This window comes from Psittacula echo (genome assembly GCF_963264785.1).
Source record: "Psittacula echo genome assembly, chromosome: Z".
Taxonomy (NCBI): Eukaryota; Metazoa; Chordata; class Aves; order Psittaciformes; family Psittacidae; genus Psittacula; species Psittacula echo.
This window is the reverse complement of record NC_137742.1, coordinates 2,507,294-2,519,751: the sequence shown is the minus strand read 5'-3', so window position 1 is coordinate 2,519,751 and position 12,458 is coordinate 2,507,294. Positions and strand designations below refer to the sequence as shown.

Genomic DNA, 12,458 nt, shown 5'->3' with positions numbered 1-12,458 from the left:
AAATCCTACTGCGTTGCCTTGGGGGCTTACTCCAGTCTTACAACAGGCCTTACAACAGCCTCACCTCATGGAGCATACCTATAGTCCTGCATCTGTTGCTAAGCATGCATTTGAACCAATACCTGTCTCCAGCACCTATATCCTGGTGCTCCAGAGATAAAGGATGCTCAGATTTGAGAAGGCTGACCTTCAGAGCCAACTTCTACACCTTAAGATTTTGGGTTACCTCGACACTCAGAGAGTTTGAATGCTGGATCAGCTGCCTTCCCTGTAGAGGCTTCTGATTTAAAAAATAGATGCTGATAAAGCAGTGGCAGCATAAATTCCTGATCACCAGAATCCAGCTGCTCTGTTTCGGAGGACATCACTGACCTCTCTGGTAGGCTTCCATCAACTCCAGAAGCAAGATTTCCCCTCCTGCCTCATCATGCCTCTGACTTGAATTCAAGTATTCCCACAATTATGCATATATTTAGGTAACTATAAAACTAAGGCTGGACCTGAGGAGCAGACTGAAGATTTCCCAGAGTTGTTTTCAGTTTCATAGAATCACAGAATGGTTTGGGTTGGAAAGGACCTTAAGATCATCCAGTTCCAGTGCCCCCATCCATGGGCAGGGACACCTCACACTAGATCATGTCACCCAAGACTGTCCAACCTGGCCTTGAACACTGCCAGGGATGGGGCATTTACCACTTCTCACTTAGTGTCATCAAACCTTTACTTCCTTGCTTCCAGCTCCTGGTTTAACACAGAAAGCTAATGGAAGTAATTAATTAAAGAGGAATTTATATCAATAAATTACTTGACCCAACTGGTCTTCCTTCCATTCTGGAAACAGCACCTGCAGCACAGCTCAGACACAAGTTCAGCTTGCCAGGGAGGTTTTTGCAGAGTATGGGTTAGATCAAATGACATTTCCAGATTTCCACAATGCCTTCTGGCACTCGAATTACTAACTTCATTTTGCTGCTCTGCTGAAGTGCTGCTGCCAAAATCTTATTTGCTTGCATAGCTTTAAATGGCAATGCTTGCCTTTGCCATGTGCTCTCCGGAAACACCAGGGGCTGTCTGCTTCATAGAACATCAAAATGGGCACAATAAATATATCACTGTGCTATGCCAGTGGAGGTAAGGCTCTTCCTACTCTTTCCTAATGCTAAGCCACTTCGTGGAGTCAGTACCTTGTGATAAATCCTCCTGACAATCATGCCTCGCGCAAAAGCCTGAATGGTGATGGTCGCGCTGCGGACCCTCTGGTAAGCTCGGAGGATCCGTAGCATTCGGTACTGCTTCTGGAAGATGATGGCAGCTCTTGTCCTCCTCAGGTGCTCAGCAAGTCTGCAAAGCACAGGTAAAAAGGTTAACAGTAAAACTAAACTCCCCTTCTTTTGTAATAGATTCCAAACTGGGCAGAGAGAAAAAACTCTCATCCAAAAGTAGCTTCATGGTATTCAAGAAAGACCATCCCAGCAGCAGGGCTAAGAGAAGAGCAGCTGATAGCATGTCTCTGTTATAACAATGAGAACATGCATGCAATCAGACAGCATCCATAGCACTCAGGAGCACTGGAACTAGAAATCAACACGCCTCATGATTCCTAACTACCATTTAAAACAAATATTTTCCAGCTTTTTCCCTTGATTTGAACTCTTTGTCTTGAGTATTTCAGCCAATCAATGTCCAGGTTGGCTCCATCACTTCCCTAACTATAAAAAGCAAGTGTTGTGCTGAGTATCTACCAACTTAGAGAAAACAGCAGCAAACTGATTTGACATTTAAACTGGTGTGCACTGGTTTAGCTACATTCATGAGCAGAGCCCCAGGCAATTCACAGAGAGTAAATAATGAGGGATGTGCTCAACTCCGTGGCATGCTGCTGTCATTCTCCAGCTGAATTCATGTTCAATCTGCTGTTATACAGGTTAAAAAATGCCTGTAAAACCTCCATTTAATAATTAGCTTGTTTTGCTGAATTTATTGTTTATTGCTGTCTACATGAAGCATTATATAGGTTTTTATTATATTATAAGAAAGATTATATAGATATTTGATCTACTTTGTTTTGTGAAAAGCATATCAAAACCAAGAGACATATCAGACTGGTTTATATAGTCTCCTTCTCATTAGGACCTACTGAATCAGAGCTTATTGAAAAGGACAAGGGATAGTCCATTTCCAAAACAGAAGAAAGCAGTTACTTAGATGACATGCATCCCTATGAATAGGTGACCTGAAAAATCATGTTGAAGAACTGCTGCAGGTGGTTTTGGCATGTCTGCTTCCAGCCTCTCTTTTAGCTCACACCCCACCACCTCAACATCACCAGGCATTCCTCCTTCCCCCTTAAAGGAATGGTTGACTGATGTGAAGTCAAATATAGAGTCCAAGTTTATACGTGTGCATGGAGAGGCTGAAGTTAATCATGGACTTTCTTTCTCTTAATCTTCCTCTTTTTGCTTCAGTCTTATTTGCCTTGTCTTGAAGTGGGCTTGAGACTGCCAAGAGGGACCTGCAGCTATGAGCCTAGAGATGTATATGGACTTCTAAGGACAAGAAGAATCTGTGCTCAGTTTTAAACAGAAGTCATCAAATTGCCCAGCTTGGCTTATTGGAGACCTTCTCATCCCCAGATTCTCCATGATGCAAATCCCTTTTATGAGCACAAATAACACCACAAATTCAGTTAGCATCTCTGATGTTCTTCTAAAAAAACATCACAGAGATATTGTATGAACTAGAGGAAATGCTTGAAAAGAACATAGAAGTTCTTCACCTTTAGTACCCTCAATAATTGATAGAAATCGACATTCATCCAACAATTAGGAGTGAAGAAATTACTATGCAGGAACCTTGTGGCATACAGACAGCATCTCATGTTGCTCAAGTGCAATCAGTGCCAGTTGGGCTGCAGGTTAGGTATATTAGCAATATGGGTGGGCAGATGCTAACTCAGAGCCAGTGAGAAAACATTGCTGCCCAAAACCAAACAACACAGACAACACACCAAAGCTTCTCTAAGCAGAAAACAAGGACAGAAACAAACTGAAAGGACTCAAATATACTACTCATTCCTATCTAAGAAGTGCTTGAAGCCAGCTTGGCTAGATACAGGCCAATGACAGTGTTTGACATAAAGAAGGGGCAAAAGATGCAAGGTGGCCAGGGTGTTGGGATGCTATTACATTGCTTTACTGCTCCCTCACAACCACCCCACATCTACTACCAGCAGCCTACTCTCCAGCACATTGTTACCTATATCCCAGAAATCCCAGCAAGGCATCAACATGAGGTTCCTGCACACAGAGAGTTAAACACTGAGTTCTGTTATTCTGTACTGTAAATAGCCCCATTGCCAGTGATTTGCAGTGATTTTTCTCATTGAAATGATACAGCAAAACAATTCTGAGAACTTCCCTCGGATACCAAGAAGCACAAACCTACTGTCTACAGAAGAGGAGCACATACCAACCAGCAAAGTGCTCACTGAATGAGACAAATGCCCTTTATCAGAGGTACTCAGAAAAATATCCATTCTGTGAAACACTCATCTATGTTTCTCAGAATACTCCAGTCATCTGTTTATAACCTACCTGCCTATGTCATAGCCCTGGCTCGGTACCTAGAAATTAAATTTATATAGGTATGAAATCATTCAGTTTGAGGTAAAGAATTTTGATCTCTTGACCCTGAGTAAAGCTGTAGAGAGAGGCCAGGAATAAGTCGTGACTTCAGCAGAGAAGCTTTCACTGTAGTGGCATCTACATGCCCAATATGGGTCTTGTCTTCACAGAGCTTAAAGGCAACACCTCATGCAGAGCATTTTCGATGTTTCTTATATAAAATCCCCACGTTTAAGGTCTATAAAATGGAATAGATTGAAAATACGAGTGCCCCAAAGCACCTCCCAGCCAGCCTTTCCTCAGAGGGCTCCCCAGGACCCACCTCCGTGCCAGGTGCCCACGTGCGTAGCGCTGGATGACTACTGCAGCTTGTCTGAGCCTTTTGTACCTGACCCACTGCAGCCAACCCCGCACTGTCTTCTGAATCATGATTGTGGCAGCTCTGAACTTATCTGCTCGCAGTTTCTCCAAATAAGCCACCTGGCCTGCACGGAAAAAGATCTTGGTATGCCCAAACTGGAACTTGTCTGGATCCTTTTCAAAAACATAAAGGAAACAACATTTAATTAAGGCAAACATTTTTTAATTTTTGATAAAAATAGTAGATACAGATTAACCCCCCTACATTTTGAATTCACATCAGCTCAGCTGCAATTTATTCTTAATTGGGTGATTCAGATACTAGACTACAAACTACTTGAGCTTCCATGTACCCATTGAGGAATGCAGCACTAGGATTCAATCTTACATATATTTACACAAAATCTGATTTTTTTTTTCCATTTTTTAGGGTTTGTTTCTAAATTAAATAGAGAAATGCAACACCAGAGGACTTCAAGTAAAGATTTCTTTTTGAAAAGAATACATCTTACATCTGCAAAGTCAGGTATGCACTGCAAATGGCTTTCAGCTAAAGGAAACCCTTGGTGCATAAGGAGAAAGGCTTTTCCAGAGAGGAGCCCAATCGAGTAAATGCCTCAAAATCCCATGAGGAAAGCAAGAGATCAAACGTTAAAACCTGGCTAAGGAGCTCTGTGCACTGGGCTGCTCAATGGCAAGACCACAGGAAGAAACCTCTGCGTCCATGTTTGCAATTGCAAAATAATTCACATAAGCCTCGTAAATTCCTAGAATCCCAGCCTGGTTTGGGTTGGAAGGGACCTTAAAGCTCACCCAGTTCCAAACCCCTGCCACGGGCAGGGACACCTTCCGCTAGAGCAGCTTGCTCCAAGCCCCTGTGTCCAACCTGGCCTTGAACACTGCCAGGGATGGGGCAGCCACAGCTTCTCTGGGCAATCTGGAGTAGTAAGGTTTTGTGAAGAAAGGTGGCAACAACTTCTTATTTGCTTGAGGGAAAAGAGTCTCAGTCTGTGGAATGCTTTCTGTCTATATTAGTGGCTATTGAAAGTCTCCCACAAAATACAGGGCATTTATTGCATTTTTCTCTTATTTGTGCAAAGAGGTATTTTATGACTGAATAAGGTTCAAGGTGCTGTTCAAAGCTGAACTTCTAAAATATGTTCCAGCTATGGCTATCCAAAACCAGAATGAGGGGCTGAGGGGACAAGTTTTCTAGACACGATCAGTTGTTCACATCCAGCCAATGACAGCAAACTCTGGACTTCACCAGCACTGAAATGGTATGTTCAAGCTTGACCACAATGAAGAGATCTCATATCACACCTGCTCTCGCTACCTACTTACAAGACTATTGCATTCTGGAGAAAGCCCCAAGCTGACTAGGCCAAAGAACCACCTGCAGAAGCAACAAGTGAAGTAGGAGCAGGAAGAGCACTTCAGATCATACCAGTGCCATGAGCTTTTTGTGCTGGCAAAGATCTGGTCACAGCTCACCTTAATGAGGTCTTCCAACAGGGTCTTACATATCTGTTTCTTGTCGTTGTTACTGAGATCTCTCTTTTTCATAAGAACACGATACCTACTGAAAAAGTCGTGGTAGGACCATCTGAAAATAAAGCATACGCAGGATTAGTCTGCAGGCTGGGCATAATTTCCTTAAAATAAGGCATTTGGGGTCATAGATGATTCAATATATGAAACTTATGTACCAAGGGATCACTCACCACTACCCTCAGCATGAAAGTCACATTAGTTAGGTCACCTTAAACTTGATCGCAGATCTCAACTCTCCTCTGCCACTGAATCACCTTCTCTGTGTACTTCTAGCATGGAACAAAGGCCATGAATCACCATGTTTTCCCTCCTCCTGATGTGCTTTGCAAGCTGCTGCATTTTACCAGTCAAATCTAACAACACTGTTCCCTTTGGAAAGGATATGATCATTTTGAAGACACTATGGATCTGATTTGGCAAAACAAAAAAATGGTTAAAAAAGCAATCTCACAGATTGCATCAAACAGAAATTCTTCCTTTATTTTGCTTTTCCAAACTCTGTTGTATATTAATTTGAATCAATTAATTCACTACTCTCTGTTCAGTTCTCTGATCCAGATTCTTAAAACAAACACAGAATCTTCGGACTCTGACACGATAAAGCAGCCACTGGGAAGATGCCTCACTGTCACCAACAGTTAAGTTTCAAACATGCAATACTAATTGCAGGAATTAGAGCACTTTGTCCTACTGCTAGGAAATACCATCCCTTGCCACTGCTGTTAGACGTAGAGCCTGCAGACTAGATCCTGAAATTGGTTCAGCATCTGCCAAGTTTCAGCCTTCTCCAGATTAACACAGTGAGTTATGGACCCCTCAAAACCTGAGTGCTTAATTAAAACACTAGGCATTTCCAGCGATGTCAAGCATGGCCATCATCGTTTAAAAATATATGCATAAAAAAGGAAGATGAGAGAGAATTACAATGATTCTGATTTCTGCCCTCTCTCAACAAAGCCATCTGTGAGCTGATTCTCACCCACATGGATGTTCTGGCAGCCAAGATGAAGAGCAGCCACACAGAAACATCTCCTCCTCTGCCCAGCTGCTCCATGCATATCTTTTTTCCTGCATTATTACACCCAACTCTTCTTGCTTTTCCACTTCCAGAAATCAAGAGAGGGAGGAAGAAAGGCAAAATACATTGCAAAGGGCCAAAGTGATGCTTGTAACAAGTCTTCCACTTGGCCACTTTGCAGTGGTGGGGCTGAGCAAGACATCACACCTTCACCTGAGCTCCTCCCATGTTCCAGGCTGCCATCTCTATAAAACACTTCATCGAATAGAACAATTTAGTTGGAAGTAACCTACAACAATCACCAACTCTGACTGCTGATACAATCTCTAACGAAACTTCCCGAAAGCTAGGATATTTGGTAAGATAGGCATACCAGAAATTTAATGTGTACTTCAAAATACACGACCAACACCGTTTCAGATCAGTTCAGAAAATGCACAAGGACAGGAATGCAGCTTTAATTAAAAGCAATATTCTAATTTAAAGAGTGGAAGAAAATGTTTACAAAGAGAACGAAGGGTGAAAGGCAAATAAATAAAAAAATAAATGGACTGCTAAGGATTGGAAAGTGCCCAAGTGCCTCACAGTTCCTTCATGGACACACTGCAACCAGGACACCATTTGCAAAGAATATGGGAATGGCAAAAATATAGAGTCCTTAGCATCGCACTTGAAGCAAAAGATAAGATGGAGGGTTCGTAGAGACAGAAGCAAGAAGGAAATTGTGATGAGAGGACTGCCCATGGGCAGATTAGCTCTGAATTGCCCAGATTTTGCGATGATCCCATACCAGTCTACACGGACTAGCTCAGAGGCTGAACAGCCAAGGCTGCCCACCCTCAAATAACCAAAAGTACTGGATTATCACTTGAAAAAAACCCCAAAGACACCTGCTATGGGGGCTCTCACTGGGGTGAGGTACAAGCAAGACTGCAGGCTTGTGTCATGTAGGGTTTATGCATAAACTTGCTGTCTCTTTGCTTTCTAGATGTTTTTGTTTTATAATTACAGTTCCCATTTTGTACCCACACCTAAATCCTTTTGTTTTGTGTGAATAAAACCCATTTTCACTTTCAGCACATCTGAGGCTTCAGCAGTTTCAAATCAAACCCTATAGGAGAAGCAGAGCATGCAATGCCCGAGGCACACAGTCCAGCACACGATGCTGGAGACCTCCTGCCTGGCTTTGGTATTTCTCAAGCCAGGGAGAGCTTGGAAAGGGAGAAAAGGGAAGGAGGGAGTACTGCTGTTAAGCTGCCAGAGTCAGTTCCAGGGCTGGTATTATCAAATGCTGCTATTCAGAGGCCAAAACGATCCTGCAGGTGCCACCTAGGCTCCTCCAGCAAAGAGCAAGTGGAGAAGAGGCAACACGTGTAACTGAGGGCACGGGTCCAAGCTGGGCAGAAAGTAGGAAAATTCATCACATTCCTGCACCAAGACAGACACAGAGACCCTGCAACTGCTTTCCAACAAGAGTCAGACACCTGCAGAAATTCCTTGACAATAGATCATAAGTCACTGTACGCAAAGGTCTTTCTTCAGAGCCTGTCTTTTACATTTCACAAGGTGGTAAAAAAAAATCTTCCATCTGTAGTGTAACTAATTCACTTGTTAGGAGTTAAATCTCACACAGGATATTGGAAGCAGCAGGAAATGTGCTTACTGATTGCTGCCAGGGTGTTTTGCCAGGCTGGTGGCACCTGTAGTCCTCTATCCACATCACCCAGAGGTTCACAGCCCAATGCTACACCTCTATGGCACATTTCACCCTTGCTGCAGCGAGGCTGCTCTCACCAGCCTCACTGATTTAGCAGGAGATGACACTCCTGAGATCACACTGCTTGTAATATTGGCCACAGAATATCAAGACAAAAGCTGTGCCGCGATGGGGCTCAGCTGGTCCATCAGGAGTTACATTGGAATACCTGCAGTCCCAGTTCACAGCAAAAGAAAGCTGCAGGCATTCATAGGTGCCATTACAGGATCTGCCCCCAGAGAATGGAACAATCAAAGCACTCAGGTTTAATGTAACATGCCTGGTTAAACCACTTCGGGCCCAAAGCAGTGTAAAATTCCCTTACAACTATGTGCTTTGAGAGAAACAAACATGATCCCACAACCCTACATAGGAGATCTCTCTGGTGCAGAGATACCAAAGCTCCATGCTTTAGTGAACACGGACCTTTTAATTTTTCTGCACACGTGTCTTTTCTTTAAGATTCAACATCTCAGAAAAGGAAAAAAGAGAAAATTTCTCTCCCTCCTGCTAGACCACAAAGCAATTCCCAGCACGAGATAAAAGATCTGCCATGTTACTGCACAGCTTAGCAGGTCAGGAGAGATTATGGGAAGGTTATACCTCAGTTTGACTTGTTGACAGGTATTAAATTACAAGCAGATATCATGCTTTCAGAATGCTGCCACACAGTGCACAGCACTGTACACCTCATTGCTAAGAGCTGGAAACCAACAGCAACTAAATAAATACCATTCCTTATAATTATCAAGTGATAAGATTCAGACAGGTGGTACAGGCAAAGAGCTGTGACCAGGAGGATTTTGGTACCTGCAGAACTGGGAAGGAGGTATGAAGAAATAGATGGATATTACTCATACTTTCCCAGGGAAAAACATAATAGTCTCAGGGCTGAGATCAAGTACAACTGACCTCAAACATGAAAATTTTGCTTTGAAGTCAGCACAGGGCACTAAAGGAAAGAGGCAATAAAAGCAATGTAAGGACACAGGAAAATAACATGCCTATGAAAAACACAACCCTCCTTGGGCTTTAGCAGCAGGGAGAATGCTTGAGGGAGAATTGGTCAACCCAGCAATATCTTTTTCATCTACAGGAATTAGGCAGAGAGAATAACCCATAAAACACACCACAAATTAACCCCTGTATCTGTGGTTTGAAGAACAATATTTGAACGCTTCACACAAAACTACAGCCAGGTGCAAAGCAAAGGGGCTGCTCCTGCCCAGAATCATGGGGAGATGAACCTGAGAGTAGTCCTCGTGCTGCAGAGTCAGCTGGATTGATGGCAACCTCATAATTAAAGGGAGGGCTCAGGTAAGAAACTGGAGTGAAGTTCTGACTCCCAAGATGAAGCCTCTTAAAAGCATCTCTCCAGTCAGTGAGCAACTGCCCAAAATATCTCCAACCTATTGTTTTAGGGTGATTACAGCAATGTTAATTCAGCAGCACTGAAGAGCAAAACAGTATAATAAGAGCTTGAAGTTTTTATAACTTAACCATCATATGGTTTCTTTCGGTGGCCTAAATTAACTGAATGCAAAATATTAAAGGTAAATAAATTAATTATCCCCCTTCACCCAAGTCCCACCTTCATGTAAGAAATTCTGCCAGCACCATGTGGGACCATGCTCCATAGGGATCAATATTTTAAGCAGTAAGGAGCTGGACTATATTGATCTTCCTACAGGAGCTGAAGCCTGTTTGGGGGCAAGCAGGTTGAATATCTGAGCCAAGATCTGACATGAAATAATTTTAGAAACTGTGGTTCAGGAAGAAAATTTCTCTTGCCTTGTTTACTGCAGCAGACCAGATTTGCCTTTCAATTAGCTCTAAAACATGCAGGCTGGCATGGCTTGAAATTATCTGGAATACATTCAAAGAGCAGAATGAGGGGAAAAAAAACCCACCCTCTATTTACATATTGCACCTCTGTTGGGAGTGGGGGGAGTGAGCAAACACAACTGCTGGTAGCCAAAGTCATTTACAGGTTTTGTTTTCCTGAAATGACAGCTAAAGGCACATTATAAAAGAAAAGATTTTATACCCAAGGAAGCTCATGATACATTTCAGTTGTAAATGTTTAATGTTTATGGAGTTTAGCAGCTGTGATTTCATACGGAATGGATACAAAGATGCTGCGTCTGACAACCAGCTCCAGCGACCAGAGGAAGCAGCCAAATGCCAAGAGTACTTAAACAGTAAATTTCATACATAACAACTACAATAATGAGTATTTCAGGGAGACTGCAATGACAATGTTATGCAGAGTGATGGCATGCTGGGAGACCACTGTCATTGTACCACTGACTGGAAACCAGAAAAACCAGCAAGCAGTTTTGACAAAATGCAAGTTAAAAACTTGTTTTAAAAGAGTATTTTGTTATTAATGGGGATCTGCACCAATTAATTCTCTACAGACTAATCTCGATGTAGCCACTTTCTATAAGGATGATGAATGGTTTCATAGCACAAAGATATCTTCCATGCTTTACCCACAGAAGTTGATGATAGATTTACTATCTATGCATCTAAGACAGTCCATTCATCACAGTCATTTATGTACATGCTAACAAATACATTTCTTAACTGCTGTGTAGCATTTCAAAAGCAAATGATACATTTCCAATTTACATGAGATAGAGGCACAGTGCAGCGTATCATGGAAATGATAAAATAAAGCCAGGCATATCCAGCATGCGGAGTGCAAGGCTTCGTCTTTCAGTGGGAGCATACCATGATTTACAGGGGTTAAAGAACACTGCAAATCACATTAAAACTTCTCTTTTTAAAGGAACCAGGTAGAAAAAAATTATTGAGGCCTCAATACGTTCTATTCTTAAGCCCATAAAGCAACCACAATGGAGAACCATGAAATAAAGGCAGAAGATGGCTTAATCCAGAGATCTCTGACCCAAGGCCACATCACCCTCAGAAGTTACTCTTGTGACAGTATGCTGGAAAACATTTACATGTAAATACTACAGGATGAAAATAAACATTTTTTCCTGTTTCTGTAATAAAACTTCTCTGGAGATAAAACATCCTGAAAAATCCCTGTTGCCCTAAAGGCAAATTCCTTACACCCAAAGGAAGCAAAACCCACAAAGATTAAGTTTTCCATTATTACTAAGTGGTTTAAATGTATAGCCTTCTCACGGGGTTAATATTTAAAGAAATTACCCTCTTTTTTGGTTTTAGCCTCAAAATATAAAGAAAGAGAAAAAAATAATCCACGCTTACTGTGATGAAAACTGAGACATATCACATGGATGTAAAACTGCAGGAAGAAGTAAAACATCTATTACATTTCCCACAAAATCAGATCCTGTGGAAGCAGCTTTTGTCAAGCTGGTTTATAAAAGCAATTCAAATATACAGATTATTCAGAACCTTTCAATGATGTTGTCCAACTCCTGGATTCCCAAGACAGGAATTTTATGACCAAGGAGGGTGAAGCACTACCAGAACCCAAAGTGAGCATCTTATTTAGCACAGAGCTGTTCCTGTACGCAATTATCTTCCAGAAACATAAAAAAAGCCAAAACCAAAACTCTGTCCTTAAAGCACCCCAAATACTGAACTAGTGAAGATTATTCTGAAAAGCTGAAATAGCTTATTTGTACCTTTTTTTTCCCCCTGGAGGAAGGACAAAAGCTGATGAGTTACAGTGGTAGAAGAGTTCTGTATTCTTAGTATCTCGAGACAAAGACCTCATAACCAAAAGCAAGCAAACAGAGCTGAAAACATCACTTTTGAGCTTTTCAGGATGAAGTGGGCTTCACATCAGTCAATTATTTGTCATAAATAGGTCTTGGCTGGCCTGCAAGTGCTGCAGTGGTTTCTCCCATCTGTTTCCTTTCCCCAGTCACTAATTATATATCAATTTTAGCGCTGTAGGGCCTAAACTACAGATTTAAGTGAGCAGAGGTGGGAAAAGGCTGCAAGTTTGTAGGAAAATTATGAATGGGAGGTACAGGTTCTCCCTGCAGCTATGCTAAGACCAGCAGCAAAAGCCATGGACAACCCTCAACGCAGAGCTCCTCAATTCTCCCCTGGGATGCACTGCTGCAGAGCCAGGAGCCCAGACTGCACCTGGGAGCTTGACTAGTTGCTTAGTGAGCACAAAACTGCCTTTCTGTGGCCT

The 12,458-nt window shown here is 42.2% G+C and overlaps 1 protein-coding gene across 1 annotated transcript in view; it reads right to left on the bottom strand.

The window, feature by feature from the left end:
- MYO5B (myosin VB) overlaps window positions 1-12,458 on the bottom strand; it is a gene marked incomplete at both ends in the record, with an annotated part of 152,693 nt that overhangs the window by 49,771 nt on the left and 90,464 nt on the right. The window contains 3 exons of the mRNA XM_080636966.1: window positions 1,185-1,341; window positions 3,946-4,157; window positions 5,478-5,589. Coding sequence (XP_080493092.1) covers window positions 1,185-1,341; window positions 3,946-4,157; window positions 5,478-5,589 — 481 coding nt within the window. The remainder of the gene's footprint in view (window positions 1-1,184; window positions 1,342-3,945; window positions 4,158-5,477; window positions 5,590-12,458) is intronic.